This window comes from Tachyglossus aculeatus, chromosome X2 (assembly GCF_015852505.1).
Source record: "Tachyglossus aculeatus isolate mTacAcu1 chromosome X2, mTacAcu1.pri, whole genome shotgun sequence".
Classification (NCBI taxonomy): domain Eukaryota; kingdom Metazoa; phylum Chordata; class Mammalia; order Monotremata; family Tachyglossidae; genus Tachyglossus; species Tachyglossus aculeatus.
In genome coordinates this window covers 25,377,190-25,390,429 of record NC_052100.1, presented here as the reverse complement: position 1 = coordinate 25,390,429, position 13,240 = coordinate 25,377,190, and the positions used below count along the sequence as shown (strand labels likewise).

At 45.6% G+C, this 13,240-nt stretch overlaps 1 protein-coding gene across 1 annotated transcript; it reads right to left on the bottom strand.

The window, feature by feature from the left end:
- Nucleotides 1-1,341: 1,341 nt before the first annotated feature.
- LOC119949263 (N-acetyllactosaminide beta-1,6-N-acetylglucosaminyl-transferase-like) lies at nt 1,342-2,645 on the bottom strand. The gene has a single exon (XM_038770878.1). It carries the CDS (start codon nt 2,296-2,298, stop codon nt 1,342-1,344), a length of 957 nt encoding a protein of 318 aa, XP_038626806.1. The 5' UTR covers nt 2,299-2,645.
- Between the last annotated feature and the right edge of the window lie 10,595 nt (nt 2,646-13,240).

The following is a 13,240-nucleotide window of genomic DNA, read 5'->3' as shown; positions in this document are numbered from 1 at the left end:
TCTGGTGTTGCTCCTTCTCTTCACAGTTCCCACCCAGCATAACTTCAGTGCCTAAATAGCCCGTACCCAGATCACCAGTGGGAGAAAAACAAAGCTATTTGGAGTTTCAAGAGCAATTTACTAAAAAGGTGCTCAAAATACTTTAGATGTACTCTCATTTATCCTTAAAACATCTTTGGTGGAGGGGGAAAGGAAGAGAGGTTGGTAGGAAGGTACAGGTTACTGTCTTATACACTAAACACACTTATGAAATGAAAACACGATGGAAGATGGGGGGGGGAGGGGGGGAGGAAGAGTGCCAGAGCAGAATTCTGACCACAGAAGATGCAGAGGACAGTGTCCTGTATTGTAAGAATTCCAAACAGTAGTCTAGATATGATAGCTGTCGAAACAGCTTTTTACCCTCAGCTAATGCCAAGAAAGTGCTTTGGTGGAGGCAGCAGAAGCTAAAGGAAGTACTCTTCTTACTTCAGTTTCCATAAATCCTCATTTTCTCAGGTAACATTCCAGGGGAATCTCAATCTGTGTGGAACACACACACACACACACACACACACACACACATTCAGTGGTACTGCATTTCTGTCCAAAACTAGTTCAAAAACTAGTCTAATCAGGAAGTGGTTTTAGCCCCGGATATGCTTCTTAAAGTGTGTGAATATTGAGGATCAGCTCCATTTATACTGCTAATGTCTTCAATAGGTCTTGAACTGAACTTAATCTGCATATCAAGCCAAGCTTTTCTTTTTCGTCGAGTTGTTTCCTCACCTCAGTCAAAGCAAAACAATAAATACTAATTGGGTCTCTCTACTTGGGGCTTCATACAATTGTCTAGACACAGCGCCATTCACATTAATTACTCTGGTATTTGTTAAGGTTTGTTCTAAGTTGGGGTAGTTATACATTAATCAGGTCAGACACAATCCCTGTCCCCAAAGGGAATCAATTTAAGGAGAAGGAAAAACAAACACTGAATCCATATTTTACAGGTGAGGAAGTTGAGGTACAAGTATACATGATCTGCCTAAGGTCACACAACTGGCAACCAGCTGAGTTCGGATTAGAAACCAGGTCTTGCCGCCCAGGCCTATGTTCCTTCTACTAGAACATGCTACTTCTCACATGCAAATCACAAATGGAAGTAGGAGAGCATTTTTATTAGCTAAACTTGTCATGAATAAAGGAAATAATGCTACATAATCCTAGATCCCTGCATTACTCAAGCAGCCTATGTGAAAACAGAGACAGAAAATACAAATGGACAATTTAGTCCCACAAAATTTGGGCTGGCTTTCTCGTTCCTCCTAGGAAGTTTCCCATCCATAAATAAGCAAGTAGTCTTTATTTCCAAGAATCAAACATGGAACCACACATACCTGGAATCCTGTTAAGGGTCACCCAGAAATGCTCATCTGGGCTGTAGGTGTCTTTGGACCAGACAAGCAAGTCGGCAGCCCGGGGGTCTTGAAGAACAAAGTTAGTAAACTCCCTCGTGAGAGCCACATAGGCAGAACCGAAGTAAATGGTCAAGTTATGAGGGGGAGAGGGCTTCAGGGCTTGCGTATTTATCACATAGGAGCTCTCCCTGCCCAGGTGTTCCCTGTGAATGTATTTAGTCCTTCCCACAGCATGGGCAGGAGGTAGCACTCCCGGGGTGATGTTCTTGCCTTTAAATCCTTTCAGGTGTTGAATGATCTCCCTGTTGGTCTTCAGGGGGAAATCTTGCCCACAGGTGTTGATGAGGTACTTCCACTGCGTCTCTGAGGCCACGAGGTCCCTCATGCAGTTCAAATCGGCCTGCAGCCGGGATATTCCGGCATAGACAACCGGCTCCAATTTAGAGGCCAGGAAAGCATTGGGGAAACAGTCCAGTAATCTCTCCACAGCAGCTTTAAATTTAACTGTGGCCTTCTCATCCACGTGAATGCAGTACACATTCTGGGGCATATAAATGGCCCTGAAGAGTCTCTCAAATGTCTCAAAGTCCTTATGGATAGCCATCATGTAAGCCAAAGGAAATGCAGCTTCTTCCTCAGACAGAGGCTTGGTTATATAGTGACCCTGAACCAGATATTCATTACAAGTTGGTTCACTGAAGAAAGTTTTTATTGCACTCTCCTCTAAAAAAAATGTCTTTCCTTCTAGAACTTGATTACAGACTTCAGCTAAGACAGAAATATTTGACACAATTAGTTTCTGAAATCTTTTTTTCTTCTGTAACTGGTTATTGTACACTAGCACAAAAATTAGCGCAACTGTAACAGATAAGACAAAAAGACATTGCTTCCAAGAGCTCATCCTCAAACATGAGCTAAAGTAACGTGGGGATCACCCCAGTCTAGTTTATCAACCAGAGGATACCTTCAACTTTTGTCCGTGAACTCCATGCGCCTCCTCTGTAGTTGCCTTTGTTGATTCACACTGCTGATCCTCTTCACTGTCTTTCATTTACTTAAGAGCCCCATTTCAACATCCCATCGACAGATCTGTAAATCCAGCTTACTTGGGTCCGCTCGCTGATTCCTTTCGAGTCCGTGACTTGCTGGTACCTGATAACTGCCTGTCGACCACGGATGCTGAAGCTCATACTGTCTCGTGATTAAAATCTACTTGTGAAAGAGGTTGCTATTTCCAGGGAGTCAGAGTCATAAATTTCAGCAGTTTCTTCTTCTCTGTCCCGCCGAAATCTTGCACTGTGTCAGCTACCCCGTTTCCTGTTAATCATTGCGTTGTATATTGTACTTTGGGCTTGTTTGCTTAAAGTGCTGCCAAGTTCGAAGCCTCGATTCTCCTCATGGGAATCCTGCCTGGTGTGTCCTTTCATGAATAAACATTACTCAAATATAAATCATTAACCCCTTCCCCTCCATATTTTTGTTGACATATTGTGTTGCAGATTCTTGTAATTTACCAGTTCAGTAAGCCAGGTTTCTCTTTGCTGCCTAGGACTCTCCCTGGGAGTAAATCTTCCTGGGATTCTTAGGGAGACACTGATTAATCCCTTTTGGTTGCCAATACCGTTCCGTACCCTGAATGAAGAGGCTTACCGCAGGCATGTCACCTCAACCTTTATTCTGTTCGGAAGGCTGCAGTGGCGGTTGTGACTTGTTCTTTGAGCTGTGATGAGCCTGAAATTCTGCTCCTCTAACCACAGTACCTTACTACTCTTCCCATACGTATCATTCTCCTTGTCTTTTAAGTTCATTCTGTGTTTTTACTGTTCCATCTTTCCTTCTGTGTCTATCTACACCCTCTTCCTTTCTTATTCTTAGATTGTGAGCTCTGTGTATTTTCCCCCAGTGCTTAGTACAGTATTTTGCACACAGTAGGCACTAAATAAGTACAACTAGTATGATGGTCATAATAATAATGATGATGGCATTTATTAAGCACTTACTACGTGCAAAGCACTGTTCTAAGCACCGAGGAGGTTACAAGATGATCAGGTTGTCCCACGGGGGGCTCACAATCTTAATCCCCATTTTACAGATGAGGGAACTGAGGCACAAAGAAGTTAAGGGACTTGCCCAAAGTGACACAGCTGACAATTGGTAGGGCCGGGATTCGAACCCATGAACTCTGACTCCAAAGCCCATGCTCTTTCCACTGAGCCATGCTGCTTCCCAGATAGTAGGGTAGTATTGTACTGTTGTACTGTAGTAGTAGTAATGCTATCAGTAGTACCAGTAATAGTAGAAGTAGTAATACCAGTCTTGTCTTATGCTGTCGAGTCATTTCCGACCCATTGTGACTCCATGGACATATCTCTCCCAGAACTCCCCACTCTCCATCTGCCACCATTCTGGTAGTGCATCCCTAGAGTTTTCTTGGTAAAAATCCAGAAGTGGTTTACCATTGCCTCCTTCCGCTCAGTAAACTTGAGTCTCCACCCTCGACTCTCTCTCATACTGCTGCTGCCCAGCACAGGTGAGTTTTGCCTTTCGCTCACTAGCCACTGCCCAGGCAAGGAATGGAATGGGGATGCCTCTGTGTGACTCTCCCTCCCGCAGCTGAGAAACTTCACACTGCTGCCCGGATCATCTTTGTGCAGAAACGCTCTGGGCATGTTACTCCCCTCCTCAAAAATCTCCAGTGGCTACCAGTCAACCTACGCATCAGGCAAAAATGCCTCATTCTTGGCTTCAAGGCTCTCCATCACCTCACCCCCTCCTACCTCACCTCCTTTCTCTCCTTCTACAGCCCAGCCCGCACCCTCCACTCCTCTGCCGCTAACCTCCTCACTGGGCCTCGTTCTCACCTGTCCCGCCGTCGACCCCTGGCCCATGTCCTCCCCCTGGCCTGGAATGCCCTCCTTCCGCACATCCACCAAGCTAGCTCTCTTCCTCCCTTCAAAGCCCTACTGAGAGCTCACCTCCTCCAGGAGGGCTTCCCAGACTGAGCCCCCTTTTTCCTCTCCCCCTCCCCTTCCCCCACCCTACCTCCTTCCCCTCCCCACAGCACCTGTATATGTGTTTGTACACATTTATTACTCTATTTATTTTACTTGCACATATTTACTATTCTATTTATTTTGTCAATGATGTGCATCTAGCTTTACCTCTATTAATTCTGATGACTTGACACCTGACCACATGTTTTGTTTTGTTGTCTGTCTCCCCCTTCTAGACTGTGACCCCATTGTTGGGTAGGGACCGTCTCTATATGTTGCCGACTTGTACTTCCCAAGTGCTTAGTACAGTGCTCTGCACACAGTAAGTGCTCAATAAATACGATTGACTGAATGGTGGAGTACTGGAAACTCTCCAGGTGTGATCCTGAGAGGGGAGTAATACCAGTAGTAGTAGTAGTAGTAAACTGCCGAAAAGTCAAATATAGAGTCAATGTACCAACTCAAACCACTTCCTCCCTCCAAGGGAGGGGCTAAGAATCCCTGTGCCCCACTCTTAAAAACAATTACAAAATGTCCCACAAACATTTTACCCATTTAAAGTTGTTCAGTGAGTACAGCTAATGAAATCTTCTGCATTAGCCTAACTTCAATTGCTATTTTCCTACAGTGACTGGGAGTGGCCATTTGCGAGGCTGCTTTATTTGTATCAAATGTCTTTTTTTGGCCCAAGTTCTCAAAACACTAAAAGTATCCCCACTGTTATGACACCCTTCCACCAACCAGGTCTTTACCTTTATACTTCCTCTGCCTCCCTCGCCAACCACAGGGGAAGAAATGAAGCAAAGACGGCAATGAATCATCAGCCACTGAAATCAGCAACCACAAATGCATTGCTAGTTTGTCCTTTCACATTTGTCATCCCCACATGTCACAGCCTTTACACAAGCGATTCACTTTTCAAAGCTCTAGAGTTCTCAAAGTCCCAGCTGAACAAGATATACAAAAAGCACTCTCCTTTTGGACCTCTCAAATCCCTCCACCCCCCTGTCTATACTTTGCTCCCTTCCCCTTCCCCTCCGCAAGCAAGGTAGAAGGAGCAGGAACATTCTGGGAACGAAGAGAGCAGATCCAACATTCTCCCTCCACCCCAGCCTAGGTAACACAGAGGAGAAATGGCGGGGAGGTAGGACAAGCTAAAATTGCGCTCCCCACTGACGCTCGACTCTCCCAGTGTCTTCCTGAGTACAAAAATACAGGCGATGTCCCCACATCAACTCTGAACCTACAGTCGGAATAGTACAGAAGCAGCGTGGCTCAGAGGAAAGAGCCCGGGCTTGGGAGTCAGAGGTCATGGGTTCTAATCTTGGCTCCGCCACTTGTCAGCTGTGTGACTTTGGGCAAGTCACTTAACTTCTCTGTGCCTCAGTTCCCTCATCTGGAAAATGGGGATTAAGACTGTGAGCCCCATGTGGGATAACCTGATTACCTTGTGTCCTCCCCAGTGCCTAGAACAGTGCTTGGCACATAGTAAGCGCTTAACAAATGCCATCTTTTTTTTTTTAAACAGAATGGAGAAGCAGTGTGGCTCAGTGGAAAGAGCATGGGCTTGGGAGTCAGAGGTCATGGGTTCAAATCCCGGCTCTGCCACTTTTCAGCTGTGTGACTTTGGGCAAGTCACTTAACTTCTCTGTGCCTCAGTTACCTCATCTGTAAAATGGGGATTAAGATTGTGAGCACCACATGGGGCAACCTGTTCACCTTGTGTCCTCCCCAGTGCTTAGAACAGTGCTTTGCACATAGTAAGTGCTTAACAAATACCAAAATTATTATTATTATTATTACGTTCTGCTCAGGTTCCCCTCTTACTTCCATCTAGACTGTGAGCCCACTGTTGGGTAGGGACTGTCTCTATATGTTGCCAACTTGTACTTCCCAAGTGCTTAGTCCAGTGCTCTGCACAAAGTAAGCGCTCAATAAATATGATTGATTGATTGATTGATTGATCATATGTGCTTTCCCAGGCCAAACCCACTGAATTAACCCACTATCCATAATCCATAATCGGTAACTTTGGTGGCCTACAGGAAAGAGCGTTGGTCTAGAAGTTAGAAAAGCTTGATTTTAAACCATCCCTGCCACTTGCCTGCTGTTGTGACCTTGGGCGAGTCATTTAACTTCTCTGTGCCTCAGTTCCCTCATCTTTAAAACGGAGGTTAAGACTGTGAGCCCTATGTGGGACAAGAACCATGTCCAACCTGATTATCTTGTATCTACCCCAGTGCTTAGAATGGTGTCTGGAGCATAGTAAGCGCTTAACAAATACCATGATAATAATTATTATTACCTGCTCTCCCTTCCACTTCGACTGGGAGCCCCTTGTGGGACAGGGGCTGTTTTTGATCTAGTGATCTTGTACCTACCTCGGTGCTTAGTACAGGGTTTGGTACATTTTCTAGACTGTGAGCCCATTGTGGGGTTGGGACTATCTCTATCTGCTGCCAAACTGTACTTTCCAAGTGCTTAGCACAGTGCTCTGCACACAGTAAGTGCTCAATAAATACAATTGAATAATAAGTGCTTAACAAATACCATAGGTATTATTTTTGTTTTCCTGCTGAAGGCGTGGTGGGTGAGTGAGGGGGGTGGGGAGGGGAAATGGGGGTTGATTTGTGCAATCCCACACACTGCTGTGTGTGTTTACAGAGGCAAAACAAAATGAGCAGAAGAGTTGATAAATTTCTATCAGTTAATAATAATATTTGTGGTATTTGTTAAGCATTTACTGTATGCCAGGCACTACTGTGCACCAGGACTGTACTAAGCGCTGGGATGGGTACAAATAAATGGGTTGGACAGAGTACCTGTTGTCCCACACGGGGCTCACAGTCTTAATCCCCATTTTACAGATGAGGTGACTGTGATGTAGAGAAGTGAAATGACTTGCCCAGCGTCCCATCGCAGGCAAGTGGTAGAGGCAGGATTAGAACTCGGGTCCTTCCGACTCCCAGGTCCAAGCTCTCTCCACCGGGCCATGATGCTTCATGTAGTCAGCCAGCCGCTCTGGATGGTGATGGAGTCTGCTATGGAGGACAACTGAGGAGCCTCTTGTCCAGTCCCAAGGCCTTCGGGATAGTAAAATGGGGATGAAATATCTGTTCTTCCTCCTCCCTTGGGTCCTGAGACCTATGTGGGACACAGAGACTGTCTCTGATCTGATTATATCGTATCTAATTCTGGTAAAGAACCTAGTTACCTGCATGCAAATCTATGGGAAACAACCACACTTTCATGGAGCCTAATTGGGCTATTTCCTGGAGGGTCAGGACTACCTTTTGCCCCCCCTGCTGGTCATTTGAGAAAATGTCGTCCAATCGATGAGCTTCCTGAGGCCAGAAAACCTTGTTGGGGTGGAATCCTTCAAGATGACACGACAATCCCGCATTTTTTAATGGCTACTGATTCACTCATTCATTCATTCATTCATTCGTTCATTCATTCATTTATTCAATCGAATTTATTGAGCGCTTACTGTGTGCAGAGCACTGGACTAAGTGCTTGGGAAGTACAAGTCGGCAACATATAGAGACGGTCCCTTCCACAGCTGGCTCACAGTCTACTGAGAGGTCATGGGTTCTAATTCCTACTCCGCCACTTGTCTGCTGTGTGACTTTGGGCAAGTCACTTATCTTCTCGGTGCCTCAGTGACCTCATCTGTAAAATGGAGGTTAAGACTGTGAGCCCCCCGTGGGACAACCTGATCACCTTGTAGCCTCCCCAGCGCTTAGAACAGTGCTTTGTACATAGTAAGCACTTAATAAATGCCATTATTATTATTATTATTACCATGAGAAGCCCCGCTTCTCGGGAGGGGAGGGAGCCTAAGGTCACAGAGAGCTGCCCATACACTGCCACCAGACTGGGTGGGTGAACCAAATCTCACCAGCATACATCCCTCACCTCAAAACAGGAAAGAGATACAATCTAAAGTGGAAGGCATCTGTGAAAAGCCTTGTGTTTTTTCTAGTTTTATCTTAAAAGAAATAAAAAACAAACCCCCTGTGTCCATCAGTGGTCAGATACATGGGTGACCCCCCAGACAAGAGAGCACTGGGACCGCATGTCAGATGGCATCACATGTCTGGCCGGGGGAGGCAGCGCCATGTTGGACCGTAGTTCAACCCTTGCACCTCGGGATCAGTAGAATTGACAGGATGCCCAGACAACTTCGTAAGCCAACCAAATGTCTCCTATACAAATCACACCCCAATACAGACTCTGAGGCAATAGTTATGCCTTGTCCTTGGTTGGAGGTGGAAAGCTTAGACTCTACCCTGGTCCTAGATTCTCTCCTTCAGAATTTCATAAAGGGGAAAATTCCTTCCCAGCCAGGGAACCCATTCCAAGTGTCCTTCATCCGGCACGTGATTCGGAGCATGCCCAAAGGGGACTAGGGATGGGCTAGTGCCAGAATGCCATGTTTGGAGATAGTGAGATGACACTCAGAACACAGAAAGGGCTAGCAGATGAGAAGGAAAGGATGAGTAAAAGCTTCCTAAGGAAATATAGAAGTAACGGTACTCTGGATACATGCATTAGCTATGAAAATCTGACATTCACTTCCTTTTTAACAAGGTCTGTTGAGCCCTGGGGATAGGCTAGAAGGAATACGAATTGACACACACCTGGGATTCTGTTGAGGGTCACCCAGAAATGCTCATCTGGGCTATAGGTGTCCTTGGACCACCGAAGCAAGTCAATGGCCCGGGGGTCTTGAAGAACAAAGTTGGTAAACTCCCTCGTGAGAGCCACGTAGGCGGAGCCGAAGTAAATGGTCAGGTTGTATGGAGGAGCGCTTTTCCTCTTGAAAGTCCACAGCATGAAAGAAAAAAAACCGTACCTTTGTTCTCTCTCTATATATTTGGTCCTTCTGGTAAAATGGTGGGGAGGTAGCACCCCTGGGGTGATGTTCTTGCCTTTAAACCCTTTCAGGTGTTGAATGATCTCTCTATTGGTCTTCAGGGGGAAATCTTGCCCACAGGTGTTGATGTGGTACTTCCACTGTGTCTCTGAGGTGGCAAGGTCCCTCATGCAGTTCAAGTCGGCCTGCAGCCAGGATATTCCAGTGTAGACAACTGACTCCAGCTTGGAGGCCAGGAAGGCATTGGGGAAGCAATCCAGTAATTTCTCTACAGCAACTTTAAATTTGACCGTGGCCTATTCGTCCATGTGAACACAGTACACGTTCTGGGGCATGTAAATGGCCCTGAAGAGCCTCTCGAATGTCTCAAAGTCCTTGTGGATGGCCATCATGTAAGCCAAAGGAAAAGCAGCTTCTTCCTCAGAAAGAGGCTTGGTTATATAGTGACTCTGAAGTAGATATTCTTTGCATGGCCATTTTCCAAATGGTGTAGTCAGAGCATTTTCTTGAAGGAAAACTTTATTTCCTCTGCTCACTCCTTTGCAGACTCCTGCAAGGATGGACATATTGGAGATTTTTAGTTTCTGATGCTTTTTTGGAAAGGACAAATTGCTGGTGTAAAACAAGACAAGAACTGAAGAAATCAAAATCAGCCCTATGAAAGCAACAGGTTTCTTTGAATTCATTTCCCACAAAGACCCTTTGGGGGTTGCCAAAAACAGGATTCCGGTAAACAAGATAGTCTGCATCTTGTTCCCTTGAGCGGTTGGTGCAGCACCTGTTCCTTCACGGTCTCATTTGCACAAAAAGGGGAATCCCACTTTCACAAGGAATGTGTTAAAGAAAAACCTCTTCTGGCGTCTTCCTTCAATTTTAAAATTTCACTCCTGTTCTTTCTCAGCAGTTTCAAAGAAGAATCCCGTAGGTCCAGGAAGCCCTGTCAATGGCAATCACGCATTTCAATGTTCCTCACTTTCTAAACATGAAGGATATGAATTCAGTTTATTATTTTGCTCCTTGGGAGTCGACATAATCTTTGCCTTTACCATTTTGTGTGTAGAGGGGAAAGCCTGTGGCCACCCCCTGCTCATACAGTTATAAGTCATCGGAGCTAATAATAATAATACTTGTGGTATTTGTTCAAGCACTGGGATAGGCAACATGCAATCAGGTCAGGTACAGTTCCTGTCCCACATGGGGCTCACAGCCTAAGGGGTTGAGAAAACGGATACATAATTCCAGGTTTATGAGGACACTGAGGCACCCGCATAACCGTGTCAGTTTACCTTCACAACTTCCCTACTCCCTGTTCTCTCTAACCTCATTTTCATCTGTCTGGCTGCCAACCCCTTGCCCACATCCTCCCTCGGGCCTGAAACTCCCTCCCCCTTCATATCTGACAGTCCACCACTCTTCCTAGTTTCAAAAACGGTCCTGAAATCACATTTCCTCCAAGAGGCCTTCCCTGACTAAGCCCTCATTTCTTCTATCTGCCCTCCCCTCTTCATCACTTGACTGTGTGCCCTTATGTGTCAATCACCCCAGCCCCACAGCACTTATGTGCATATTCTTTTACTCTTGCTTTCTCTACCTATAATCTATTTCAACATCTGTCTCCCCGTAAGCTCCTTGAAGGAGGAATCGCACCTAACAACTTTACTGTAGGTCCTTCTTATGCCCAGGCCCCTGATCTATCCACTAAACCACATTGCATCGATGACTTTGACATTGTTGACCTATTTTCCAATGCCTGCCCCCAAGTAGTCCAATTGGTTGTTTTCAAGGGGGTTGGTTTTGACCTTTAACTTCAGAACCTATTTCCCCCACATGTTATTCCATTTGTTCCTCCAGGAACACTGACATAATGGTCACTGGCTGTTTACTTCCAGAGAACGAAGGTGAAACAGACTGAAACAGACTTTCCTTAGTGGCTGAAAGTTCTCAGGTTGTCTAGTAAGGGCCAAAGTGTTGGTAAGCTCCTTTAGGGAAGGGATTGTGTTGCTAACTCTACTGAACCCTCTCAGCTAAGAACGGTGCTCTGCACAGACTAAATAATAAATACTATTGGTTGACCGATGCGTAAATGTTTGTTCAACCTCTCACTTGTAGGTTGGGATTCAGGGAGGAAATTATAAGGACTGGAGGGTTATTAAGCACAAAGCTAATGAATCCTTGATGTAACTGAAATGAACAAGATCATGAATAGTAGTTCGCTAAACCCCACATTACCAGGATAAAGGGGCACCCACTGTAGCTTGAAGGTGAATGAAGCAGGTAGAGTCAAAACAAGCAAAATGAAATAGTTTTTCCACAATGAGTGACAAACATGTAGAACTTATTACCACAGGAAACTGTGGAGTCAGGAAACAGTAATAGATTTGAGCTATAAATATTTTTATGCTTGTCTCCTCCATTAGCCTGTAAGCTTCTCTTGGGCAGGGAACGGGTCACTTCTTCATTTTGTACTTCAGTGCTTCTGCAAGCAGTAAGTGCTCAATAATGTGACTGATTGATTGTAAGATAGCAGCAGTTTGCACAAACCAATTTGCGGAATTTGTTAGTAGGATGGCATTCTGTGTCAGGACTAGACTAAGTTAGATCGTAAACTCCTTTCTAGAGTGGAATCTCCTTCTGAACAGGGAACTTGTCTCCCAACTCTGTTTTATTTTACTCTCCCAAACCCTTAGTACAGTGCTCTGCACACAGTAGGCACTCAATAAATATCAATTATTGATGGATCAGGAAAGCAAGAAAAGGCACCCATTATTTTTCAAAGCTGGTGAATTGGATCAATCAATCAATCAATCGTATTCATTGAGCGCTTACTATGTGCAGAGCACTGTACTAAGCGCTTGGGAAGTACAATTTGGCAACATATAGAGACAGTCCCTACCCACCAGTGGGCTCACAGTCTAGAAGGGGGAGACAGAGAACAAAACCAAACATATTAACAAAATAAAATAAATAGAATAGATATGTACAAGTAAAATAAATGAATAGAGTAATAAACATGTACAAACATATATACATATATACAGGTGCTGTGGGGAAGGGAAGGAGGTAAGACGGGGGGATGGAGAGGGGGACGAGGGGGAGAGGAAGGAGGGGGCTCAGTCTGGTAAGGCCTCCTGGAGGAGGTGAGCTCTCAGTAGGGCCTTGAAGGGAGGAAGAGAGTTAGCTTGGCGGATGGGCAGAGGGAGGGCATTCCAGGCCAGGGGGATGATGTGGGCCGGGGGTCAACGGCGGGACAGGCGAGAACGAGGCACGGTGAGGAGATTAGCAGCAGAGGAGCGGAGGGTGCGGGCTGGGCTGTAGAAGGAGAAAAGGGAGGTGAGGTAGGAGGGGGCAAGGTGATGGACAGCCTTGAAGCTGAGGGTGAGGAGTTTCTGCCTGATGCGCAGATTGATTGGTAGCCCCTGGAGATTTTTGAGGAGGGGAGTAACATGCCCAGAGCGTTTCTGGACAAAGACAATCCAGGCAGCAGCATGAAGTATGGATTGAAGTGGGGAGAGACACGAGGATGGGAGATCAGAGAGAAGGCTGATGCAGTAGTCCAGACGGGATAGGATGAGAGCTTGAACGAGCAGGGTAGCAGTTTGGATGGAGAGGAAAGGGCGGATCTTGGCAATGTTACGGAGCTGAGACCGGCAGGTTTTGGCGATGGCTTGGATGTGAGGGGTGAACGAGAGAGCGGAGTCGAGGATGAGCAAGGTAGATTCTGAAACCTAGAAAAGATATCCCGGCTCCACCAATTGTCAGCTGTGTGACTTTGGGTAAATCACTTAACTTCTCTGTGCTTCAGTTACCTCATCTGTAAAATGGGGATTAAGACTGTGAGCCCCAAGTGGGATAACCTGATCATCTTGTATCCTCCCTAGCGCTTAGAACAGTGCTTTGCACATAGTAAGCACTTAACAAATGCCATCATTATCATTATTATTCAGTCTAGTCGGCCAATCAAGCTCACCTGA